This window comes from Pan troglodytes, chromosome 5 (genome assembly GCF_028858775.2).
Source record: "Pan troglodytes isolate AG18354 chromosome 5, NHGRI_mPanTro3-v2.0_pri, whole genome shotgun sequence".
NCBI classification, from domain to species: Eukaryota; Metazoa; Chordata; class Mammalia; order Primates; family Hominidae; genus Pan; species Pan troglodytes.
The window spans coordinates 135,146,775-135,159,130 of record NC_072403.2 but is presented as its reverse complement, the minus strand read 5'-3'; the positions used below and the strand labels follow the sequence as shown (position 1 = coordinate 135,159,130).

General features: G+C 31.5%; 1 protein-coding gene across 28 annotated transcripts in view; it reads left to right on the top strand.

The window, feature by feature from the left end:
- TRDN (triadin) overlaps positions 1 to 12,356 on the top strand; it is a 414,373-nt gene that overhangs the window by 358,902 nt on the left and 43,115 nt on the right. For 25 of the 28 annotated variants that reach the window (XM_054686250.1, XM_054686252.1, XM_054686249.1 and 22 more), the window contains 6 exons: positions 605 to 631; positions 960 to 1,007; positions 2,783 to 2,830; positions 4,102 to 4,119; positions 6,224 to 6,268; positions 8,375 to 8,395. In XM_054686250.1, coding sequence (XP_054542225.1) covers positions 605 to 631; positions 960 to 1,007; positions 2,783 to 2,830; positions 4,102 to 4,119; positions 6,224 to 6,268; positions 8,375 to 8,395 — 207 coding nt within the window. Of the gene's footprint in view, positions 1 to 604; positions 632 to 959; positions 1,008 to 2,782; positions 2,831 to 4,097; positions 4,120 to 6,223; positions 6,269 to 8,374; positions 8,396 to 12,356 lie in introns of all 28 variants that reach the window. The other 3 variants (XM_054686254.1, XM_054686247.1, XR_008548643.2) reach the window with 2 other exon arrangements.

The window sequence follows — 12,356 nt, the reverse complement described above, 5'->3', positions numbered from 1 at the left end:
AATGCTATCATTTTATTAGGAGGTAGCATTGACCTAAAAAAAGGGTGACCTTTCCAAGTCTACATTGTTATTTAGTGTTTAAGTCATACCTCTGGTACCAACTAGCTATTGACCTGAGGCAAGTTCAAAAAAACCCTTAGGCTCTATGGTAGCTATTTCTTCATTATAAAAGATTACTTAGCAAGATTCTTCAATATCGACAAATCATGAATAGAAATCTAGACACATATTCAATAGTACCTCAGCCCCTGAATTCTCACCAGAACTTACCTGGCAACTGATCATAAGCTTGAATATAGTTGCTCTTGTGATATATTTACAATATATTAAGGATCATAACAGCCTTGTTACATTACAAATATTATTATGATTTATTATTATTTTATTATTTTCCTGATAATATTTATCTGCTGTAGGTGGATATGTTTTACCAGATATAAGCATTTTGTATTTTTGCCAGTTTTACTTTTCTTTAACCAGAAACCCAATACTATTTAAAGCTAGTTATGCCTAGTTCTATTTACAATAACCAGTTATATTTGTTATTGTTAAATACTCCATTTTGCAGGTAATTTAATCTAATATGTTATTTATTTATTTTTAGCTATATCTGAAAAAGTGCAAATACACAGTATGTATTAATTTTATCTTTTATGCTTATATAGAGTTTTTTACAAAAAAATATTGAAACGTTTTCAAAATCATGTATTTTCAACCTGTGCTTTTATATTTGTGTTTTATTACAGCCTGTGTTTTGAAAACTATAGTTTCAAAAATTTTGTAAATAAGAATTCTTGGCATATTGTTTTCATGAACTAAAACCTTTAAGTTTTACATAGAAATAAGGATGATATGAAGATTTCAGAATATTTTTTCTCTATGGGCACATTTCCTAAAATCTGCTAGCTATTTTCCCAGCTTCTAAATACATAAAAAGATTTTCTTTTTATTATTTTCAGAACAAGACATAGTGAAACCAGAAAAGACTGTTCCTCATGGTAAACCAGGTATTTTGCAGGTGGTATTTGTAGTCTCAAATAACCTCTCAATGTTCTAATTTTAACAGAAGGAAGAGTTTAGAGTCAAGTCTAAAGTTATTTGGGACAATTCATGTCTTAAGTCATAAGCTTCTAGACCATCTCCAATTTTAGTCATCTTCAGAATTTTTTTTGTACTGAGAACTTAACCAGTGAGATGTAACTAGACAACTAGTCTTCCCTTCCCATCAGAGAGTTAGCTTTGCCCAAAAACCATAGTCACCCAGCACTTAGATGAATGGGCTCTATACTTTCTGTTTTATTCTGATTTGGGCAAGGCATTCTGAGCAAACTTGTAATTCAGATTGGCTTATTCAAATATGATCATTTTAGACTCTCCAAGTCCCAAAAATGCTGAAGAAATCAACATTTATCCATGCTTCTTTTCCTGACTCTTTCTTTTCTTCACGCTTCCTTCCCTTTCTTATTTTCTTTTTATTCCTGGTCTTGCATTTTGTAGAAAGCAGAAGTAAGCTAATGTGTTCTTCTTGTAAAAAAAAAGATACATAATTTATCAAAACAAGGTTATGAATTAATTTTTATTTAAGAATAAAAACAAGTTTTTATTTCAGCTAATTAAATATGAATTTAATTTTGAGGCTACCCAAGCCCTGATTATTCTGTAGAATATTATTTTTCATTCCAGGCTGAAATATGTACACAATTTATGAATATAGTTAGGCCAGAATCTTTGGAAAGTGAAAAACATACTTTATCTAAACAAATCTTAGGAAATCCTTTGCTTACTTTTATAAATTGTACTTTAGAAAATCTGTATACAATGGGTTTTAGTCTGTTTGATTTGTTTTGCATATGCTTTTAAAAAAACTGTGATACGCCAACAACAGAAAATATAGGAATAAGGAAAGCAGGGCTGGAGTGTGGAGAGGTGAGAAGAGCTGTCTGTATTGACAAAAGCAGAACCTTAGAAACAACTTTCAGAAGCTCCTCATTAAATGAAACATTGTTATTTTCTTATGTCCCAAATATTAGCCAACTTGAGGTGAAATAAAGAGAAGTGACAGACTTTAGTCTCTGAGTGTACATCAAATGCATTGTCTTGTAGGAACAACTCTTTTACTTCAGTTACACCACCATGCTCTTTAAATTCTCTGTTATCCAGTGAAACTTTCTACTTAGGATATTTGATCTGTTGATTCATACCCAGTGTGAAATGCTTGAGAAGTTTAATTTCATGTAGTATCAGGGCAATAATCTCTTTACTTTGACCCAAACATCTTTGACTATGAAAAATCACAGAACAGAGGACATACCACAAAGGCATCAACTTTGTTCTTCCCCAGCTTCACACTGTAAGAAATTTGGGTTCTCCACCTATTCCTGGGTTCCCAGGGAGGTATCGGTACAAGAAGATCAAAAATTGCTCCTTCCTATTCTAATTTAATAATAGTAAGGGAACATATATTTTATAAAGCAGTACCTCTGGGCAGATAAATACACTGAAATACAGTGAAGGCAAAAAACAGGGCTCATATTGGCATGTTAGGGAACAATTTAAGTTAGGAAAGCTTCTATAGCAAGATAGCTGCAAAGGACATTTCAGCTGGACAGATTTTCTTTGTGCTTTCATCCAATTTGAATAGAAGATGTTTTTGCTGTTTTATTGAGGCAAGAAGTTTTTCTTGGCATTGGCACTATTTCAAAAGAATACAAAAATCATGGTTGAAATATGTGACTGATGTATTCAAATTTGCTACTTGTGTTAACATTTTTTCCTATCACAGAAGAAAAAGTTCTCAAGCAGGTAAAAGCTGTCACAATAGAAAAAACAGGTAAATAAGGTATTTTATATCTTTTTTCTATGTCTCATTATATGTTATGTGGTGCACTCATATGTGTGCATGCAGACACACACACACACACACACACACCCCTTCACTGAAGTGTGTAGGCTTTTAGTACCATAACTTCTAACATTCTGAATTCTTGTGAATAACTAAAAATATGTACAATATAATTTTTGTTAAAAAATAATAACTAGAGTAGCATAACTTTAAGTGTGATTGAGCTAAGCTTATGTGTAATTCATGAGAAAATCTATATAATGCATTGATTACCATGTATACTTAGGTGTTTAATCTTATTTTTAACCACATTTCCTCAAATCTCAAAATTACAGAAGTCTGAAACTTTCTACTATTTATAAATTAGCTGGAATAATTTACTTTCATGAAAGCTCCATAGAGAGGGATATGGTTATATAACTTTAAAGTCTGCCTTAGAGAATGATCAACAGAACATAAAATATTAAAGTAAAAACACTCCATCTGTCATTAGTTCATATGAGAAAGAAAAGACACATACTCTTGCAATTCAGAAGTTTTTCCTGTAAGGAAAAAGAAAACTTATGAGTCTTGAAATCAATTCACATCTGAGTCACTGAACTTCCTCTGTTTGATTCCAAGACAGAAATCCTACCCACCTCAGCCATTAAGAGAATCCCATCTCTTATGAATAATCATTCCAAAAGAAAAACTCTGTGAAACATGTTTTTCTCCTGAGATAATCAGATAATAAGGATTTAAATAGTTTCTTGGAGGAAAAAAAATAATAGAATTCAGGAGAGATCTAATTATTCATAGAAATTATAGACTAGTTTATAAGTAGAAAGAAAGAAATCTCATAAGGCTGTTTTCACATTACTTCATATGACCATTATACTTTCTTCCAACCACTGCCTAAGTTTATAATTTTAGTAAATGTTCCTTTAATTTGCACCCTAAGGTATTAATATGGCCACCTGAGTATCTCATTCAGTTGTATGGATGTTTGGGAATTATGAAGAAGCTAGCTCAATGTATTTGTGACTCAAATATATAGATGGTTTTAAATTTTATGTGCATAGCATGTGTCTTACTAGTTTTTTGCAGTTTGATTAATGTATTTGCTGACAGTAAAATATTAGTGGTCAAAGAAAACAGGTTAAGTTTAAGCTAAGGAGGGGACCTAAAACTAAGAATAAGTAAATACAAATACTAAACAGTTATTTTTTCCATGGTTTGTACTCATCAATATGCCATGTGCTTGCCTCCATTCTCCACAGCCAAGCCCAAACCAACAAGTAAGAGATGAATAGAATAACACCTGAGAAATATCGCTTGACCATTTCAGCTTTAACAATTTTGCTTAGTTTTTTTAAGAAAAATGTTATTTTCAGTGTTGTCTGTGGCTAAATAACTATTAACAATAAATTAATGTTATCGCTATTTAATTGTTAGTGATAAATTAATGTTATTGCTATGGCATTGATTTAACATTCTTGTTAAATCAATCTACTAATTAATGATTAATAATTAATGATTAATTAAATCACTACTAATTAATGATTGTAACTATACAAAAGAAATATCCAGAAGTCTGTCACTATGGTTAATATTAAAAGAGGGAATCCATATAGGCTATAAAATACCACTCACAGTAAGTTAAGGTAGGTTGGAAATCTTTTAAACATACGTAATAAATAACAAAAGAAAATGAAATGATACAAAATTGTCAGTGTTATGAACCATATACTGTTTTTAATTTGTTTGCTTTAAGCTGCCTTAATTAAACTGTAGGTAACTTTGGCATTTAGAAATCCATTTAATTATAAACGCTTTGCCATTTGTCCATTACAATGATGAAATGTCCTTATGAATGTGGACTTTGAAGATCCTTCATTTCACTGTACAGGTGTGACACAGAGAGTACGGTGATGAAGAGTTTAAAGATGACTTTTGGACTCAGGAAGGCATAAATATTTACCCACTGTGGTAGTAAATATATTCAATATTGTGTCAAAATTGTGATGTTGGTCGTTGAATGGTGTACATTTGTGAAACACAAGCTTAGACAAATGCATGAATGGCTGTTGGTCAAATATATTCTGGCTCTTGCATGCAAAATAGCTTCACAAGACCCAAAGGTGAATGTGTGACACAGCTGAGGAATACATATAAGTGGTTTAGGCTATATAGCACAAATGAATGACTCTAATCAGAACATATTCACATCCTAGAATCTGTGAATTGTATTTTGAATATATATTTTATATTATTATTGTTCCCTTGATTTATTATTAATGCTGTTATAACAGTTTAATACCTTGAATATTGGCTTCATTTTCTTTTATTTTGAATGCATATTTACTATAACATTTATGCAAATTCAGTTCATGGAAGTTTATTCTTGAATGGTATCAGTTCCTAATTTACAAATATCTATTTAGTCCGATGACATCTGGAGTCCCACATCTTCCCACCTACTTCAGTGTTGGTGCATAATTTGGGGAAAAAGTAGTAAGTTTAGAGAAACTCCAAATTCAAGAGTGAGGGAAAGAAAGGACAAGTAAACATCAAGAACAGCTCAGAAGAACTGACCATAGAGGTCATTAGAGGTAACACTTGGTCTGTTCCAGAGTCCTACTCAATTGACAGATATTCTCAATCCCATTCAAGATATCCCACCTATATGGTTGACTTTGAATTCCACTTTTGATGAAAGAGAATGATCTCTTTAAAATTTTCAATTCAAATATTTTTCAGAGAACTAAGAGGGATGTCGATTACTCATACATTTTTATTTCTTTTTGTCATATCCTAGAATAGTTGAGATTCAGCTATGAGAGTTTTAAGAAAACCTGGAAAGGGAGGGTGGTACAGGTCAATAAAAATACAAAATGTGGCACTCTCTGGAATACAGCAGATTTAGTTTAAATTTTCAATAAGAAACTAGTGTTCAGCAGTGCATTGCTTCTAACTGGCAAGAAGGTAACTAGGATTCAAAGAGGAAAAAAAAGGAGTTGGTAAAATGTCAAAGACAAATACCATCCACTAAAAATGTCCCCAAAGAATGATTCAATTTTCAGCAAATAAAACAATATTCTTATTCTCCTTTTTGCCATATTCTATCCTCTTATACAACACAGCCCCCAAAGGGATAAAACCCTAATACTGTCTTTCAGCCAAATGTAGAAAAAAGCCTTTTCCTGGGTGTCCTGAGAAAGAACCTAACCCTGTTTATAATTTTTTTATGGCAATATGCTTTCTTTGTTTCAAATTACATGAAAATGACTTTGGGGCATGCCTCTTGGGTAAACTGAGGATCACTTGCAAATATATAAATAAGAAATATTTGCCAAACAAAGAATCCACAGATTGCCAGTGAATTTTGATTTCTTTCTCTAGAAAAAGCTGAACATCGAGAAAGAGAACTTCCATCTATAAAAACAGGTATTTTACCATTTTTGGTTTATATTCTGTCTTATGTTCACTATTTTTATTTTATCCAAAAATTAAAGTAATGCATACAAGTCATTTTCACTGTGTTTCCTGGTAATGTGTCGTCCTGTGGTTTTGTAGTGTAATCTAGTTTATCTGACCTAAGGGCAATATTGTTGTCAATCAAACATGGATTGCCAAACATGCAGTTATGATAGAGCAAAATTAACAAATTAGATTTGCTTTTATGATTCACAAGGTCCTTCCAAAATATTCAGTATTTCACTGTTGTCAGTATTAATATAATTTATCATACAGATTAAGTTGATAGTTTTAAAATATCTTGTCAAATTACACAGGTTAAATTTCACAAATTGTGAATTTCAGCTTGATATATCCTCTTAAAAGAGAAGTTACCCCATTCTAAAAGTTAGCTTAATTCTTTTAAAATGTCATTCAATTTTTACAATATGTAATATTTCACATGGTTCAAACACTGAGGCATATAGGAAGCTAACTGCAAAAATCTCTCTCTTTTGGTAAATTCTACCAGTTCTCATTTCAAAAATATGTGATGATATCCAGAGGTAATCACTGTTACTTCTTTTTTTTTTTTTTTTTTTTTTTTTTTTTGAGACGAAGTCTCTCTTTCCAGGCTGGAGTGCAGTGGCTCCATCTCAGCTCACTGCAAGCTCCACCTCCCGAGTTCACACCATTCTCCTACCTCAGCCTCCCGAGTAGCTGGGACTACAGGCGCCTGCCACCATGCCCTGCTAATTTTTTGTATTTTTAGTAGAGAAGGGTTTCACTGTGTTAGCCAGGATGGTCTCGATCTCCTGACCTCGTGATCCATCCGCCTCGGCCTCCCAAATCACTGTTATTTCTTAAAGTATCCTTCTAGCATTATCTATCTACCAGTACAAATATATATATATATAATATATAACATATATAATATATATAATATATAACATATATAATATATATTATATAACATATATAATATATATTATATATAACATATATAATATATATTATATATATGTTATATATAATATATATTATATATAACATATATAATATATATTATATATAACATATATATAATATATATTATATATAACATATATAATATATATTATATATATGTTATATATAATATATATTATATATGTTATATATAATATATATTATATATAACATATATATAATATATATTATATATAATATATATTATATATAACATATATATAATATATATTATATATAACATATATAATATATATTATATATAACATATATAATATATATTATATATAACATATATAATATATATTATATAATACACATTATAATATATATAATATATAATACATATTATAATATATATAATATATAATACATATAATATATAAACACAAAATGTATCTACAAAAAAAGTATCAATTTGTATTCCCTCTGTTAGCTATTAGTTATTTTATTTAATTTTAGATGATTCAATCCCGCAATCATAGCTAAATCTTTTCTACTTTTTATGAAGAAATAGAACTTTAGATGTACGATGACACAGTTAACGTTTTTAGTTAATATATTTTAGAAGACATGTTATATTGGAAAAAAATAGAATGTCTTTACGATTTTTTTTACCTACCACCCATTCATTCTTGAGATTTTATAAAGGAACCTTATTGTTCAACATACTGGATTGGGAGAGTTAGTATAAATTAATATTAATAATTGATATTATTAGTATAAATTAATATGCATTCCAAAAGGACTGTGGCAGAATATGTATTTTATGCTATTTCAGAAACAGTAAGAAGTTCAGATTTTTGTGAGCATTGATTAATATTGTATCAAATCAAATATGAGGTTTACAGGAATAAAAAAGAGACCAAAAAAGATTCCATACTTTCAGGCTTTACTGCTCCATGAGAAACTCATTGGGAGTATGATATGAAAATTATTAAAAACACATTTCCTACTGTTCATTGTTGATATAAGTTTAGTCTTATTTTTACAATAAAAAGCAAAAATAGGAAATATAAAGGGCGGATATGTCACCCATAGATAGAAAATTATCACTCATTTTCTTTTTTTTTCTTTTTTCCTTTTTAGACAAACCAAAACCAACTCCAAGTAAGTGTACCATTTTAGAATTTTAAGATTGTCCTATTTCATTGTTTTAATTTCACAATTTCTTTGAGTTATAACTGAAGTTAAATATGTATGGTGTGTTTGTTAATGTAATAGCCATTATACTATTACCATATAAGTGAGTCTGGTTGACAAAGGATATTGTGTGTACAGGCATACCTTGGAGACAAAAAGCACAACTAAAAGAAAATGGGTAGAGCAAGAAGCCCTAGACCAATAAGCACATGAAGAGATGTTTAGTGATTCAAAAAATGCAATTCAAGGAAAATTAGATGTCATTGTCCTGGCATACCTCGGGGGTATTGCAGGTTTCATTCAGACCACCACAATAAATCACACCATTTTTTGTTTTCCCAGTGCACATAAATGTTATGTTTACACTATACTCTAGTCTATTAAGTGTGCAAGAGGATTATGTCTAAAAAATGTACATAGCTTAATTTAAAAGTATTTTGCTGCTAAAAATGTTAGTGATCATCTGAACCTTCAGCAAGTTGTAATACTTTTGCTGGTAAAAGTATTGTCTCGATGTTGATGGGTGCTGACTGATGAAGGTGGTGGTTTCTGAAGGTTAGAAATTTGTGGTGATTCTGAAAATAAGACAACAAAGTTTGGTACATTGATTGACTCTTTCACAAAAGATTTCTCTGTAGTTCGTATGGCTATTTGACAGCATTTTACTCACAGTAGAACTTCTTTCAAAATTGGAGTCAGTCATCTCAAACTTGGCTTCTGCTTTATCAACTAAGTTTATGGAATGTTCTAAATCCTTTGTTGTGATTTTGACGATGTTCACAACATCTTCACCAGGAGTAGATTCCATCTCAAGTATCCACTTTCTTTTCTCATCCATGAGAAATAACTCCTCGTCTGTTCAAGTTTGATCATGACATTGAAGCAATTCAGTCACCACTTCTAATTCTTTTGTTGCTTCCACCACATCTGCAGTTACTTCTTCTACTGAATCCTTGAACCTCTCGAAGTCGTTCGTAAGAGTCGAAATCAATTTCTTTCAAACTCCTGTTGATACTGACATTTGGACTCCCTCTCATGAGTCAAAAATGTTCTTAATAGTGTCTAGAGAGGTGATTCCATTCCAGAAGACTTTCAATTTACTTTGCACGGATCTATCAGATGAGTCACTATATATGCCACCTACAGCCTTATGAAATGTACTTATTAAGTAATAAGACTTGAATGTCAAAATTACTCTTTAGTCCCATGGGCTGCAGAATGTATGTTGTGTTCACAGGCATGAAAGCAATATTAATCTCCTTGTACAGCTCCATTAGAGCTCTTGAGTGACCAGGTGCATTGTCAATGAGCCATAATATTTGAAAGCAGTCTTTTTTCTTAGCAGTAGGTCTCAACAGTGGGCTTAAAACAGTCAGTAAATCATGCTGCAGACAGATGTGCTGTCATCTAGATTTTGTTATTCCAGTTATAGAACACAGGCAGAGTAGATTTGGCATAATTCTTAAGGGACCTAAAATTTTCAGAATGGTCAATAAGCATTGGCTTCAACTTCAAGTCACCAGCTTCACTAGCCTCCAACAAGAGACTCAGCCTGTCTTTTGAAGCTTTGAAGCCAGATATTGACTTTTCTCTCTAGCTAAGAAAGTTCTAGATGACATCTTCTTTTAATAGAAGGCTATTTGTTAAGTTGTTGTTGTTCTTTTAAAGACAGGGTCTCACTCTGTCACCAGGCTGGAGTACAGCTTGGGGATCATAGCTCACTACAGCCTCAAACTCCTGGGCTCAAGTGATCCTCCCTAGAAGGCTATTTTGTCTACATTGAAAGCTTATTGTTTATTGTAGTCACCTTGGTCAATTATCTTAGCTAGATCTGGATAACTTTCTGCAGCTTCTGTATCGGCATTTGGTGCTTCATCTTATACTTTTACGTTATGCAGGTGGCTTCATTCCTTAAATTTCATGAACCAACCTCTGGTAGCTTCCAACTTTTCTTCTGCAGTTTCCTCACTTCTCTCAGCCTTCATAGAATTGAAGGGAGTTAGGGCCTTGCTGTAGATTAGGTTTTGGCTTAGGGAACGTTGTAGCTGCTTTGATCTTCTATTCAGTCCACTAAATCTTTGTCTCAGCAATAAGGCTGTTTCCCTTTCTTAGCATTTATGTGGTCACTGGAGTAACACTTTTAATTTCCTTCAAGAACTTTTCCTTTGCATTTACAACTTGGCTAACTCTTTGGTACGTGAGGCCTAACTTTCAGCCTATCCCAGCTTTCAACATGCCTTTCTCACTAAACTTAATCATTTCTAGTTTTTGGTTTAAAGTGAGCCATGTGCAAGTCTGTCTTTCTTGTGAATACTAAGAGGCCATTTTAGGTTACTAACTGGTCTAATTTCAAAACCATCGAGTCTCAGGAAATAGGACTAGAGGAAAGGGAGAGGGCTTGGGGAATGAGAGTCTCAATACACACATTCATTAAGTTTTACCACCTTATATGGGTGTGGTGTGTGGCACACCAAAATAATTACAGTAGTAATATCAAAGATCACTGATCACAGACCACCATAACAGATGTAATAATAATGAAAAATTTGAAATATTGTGAGAATCACCAAAATGAGACACAGAAATGTGAAGGAAGCAAGCGCCATTGGAAAAATTACACCAATAGGCTTAATCATACAGGGTTGCTACAAACTGTCAACTTGTAAAAAATGTGATACCTGAGAATTGCAATTAAGCGAAGCACAATAAAATGAGTATGCCTGTATTACACTTATTAATCCTTGAACATGTATTTATTGAGCACCTCTTAGGTCTATGACACTGGACCAGGATGTATGAGGGAATGCCTATCATGTTTTCTGTTGATATACCTGGTTTGCTAACACATTTACCATGATAACTAATACCTGTGCAAATAAACAAACAAACAACAACAAAAGAAAACCAAAGCAAAACAAAAACAAAAGACACAGTAATTGTGTCTCTCTCTTATCTACTTTCAATTGTTTGTTTAGATGTATTGAATAAACACAGTATGAAGATCTTCTAACAGTTATTGTGTGGGTTGAGAAAAATTAAGAGCACATAATATATGTCCTCAATTTATTTAATTTTAACACATTAGCTTTTTATTTTCTAATTTTTTTAAAGCCCTGAGGTACATTTTATTTTGTAATTCAAAATCACGGGGGTTTCCTGGACATCTTAAACAATAGTAAATATGCAACAATAAACAGTGAAGCTGTTTATTTAATCCTGTTAGAATACTCAGACTGTAACCTGGATTAAAAATTGAGCATTTCAATCCAAAGTGTATCTGGATGTTGTATTTATATGTTTTAATACCTAGAACTAACCTGTTTTCTTAACAGCACATGACAGATTCGTTAATAATGCAGCTACAAGGTACTTCATAATGGATTCAATGCCAATTTTAAACATTAAGTACAGCCTTTAGGCTGGAGATATTCTCTAGTATAGTTTGTAATACTGCTACTAATATGAACACTATTGCCAAAATTAAGGGTTGGAAGTCAAAACTAGAATGCTAATATGAAACATCATTATAAAGCCATTTTAAAGTACTATATTTTTATGAAACATTATTTATTGTATACCTTCATTGTCATAAAATATTTTAATTTTTTTTGAATTTTGAAAATAGCTACTCAAAATAGTTATGTAAGACTGATAAAACTGATACCACGTTTGTAGAAAACATTGATATTTTATGAGAGATATTTCTTAAACTACCAGAGAATTTTTATTTTCTGGAAATGTTATTATTTGAAATTATTTGTGACACAAAGTTTTTTTTTAAAAAAACTTGCCAGGTTATACTTAGAAATATTAATCTGTAAGTTTACTGAAGGAACAAGAAGAAAGCATGGTTCTGTATGAGCATAGGCAAAAGGCAAATATAATTTTATGTCTTCTATCACTTATCAGACTGTAGTCAATATGAACT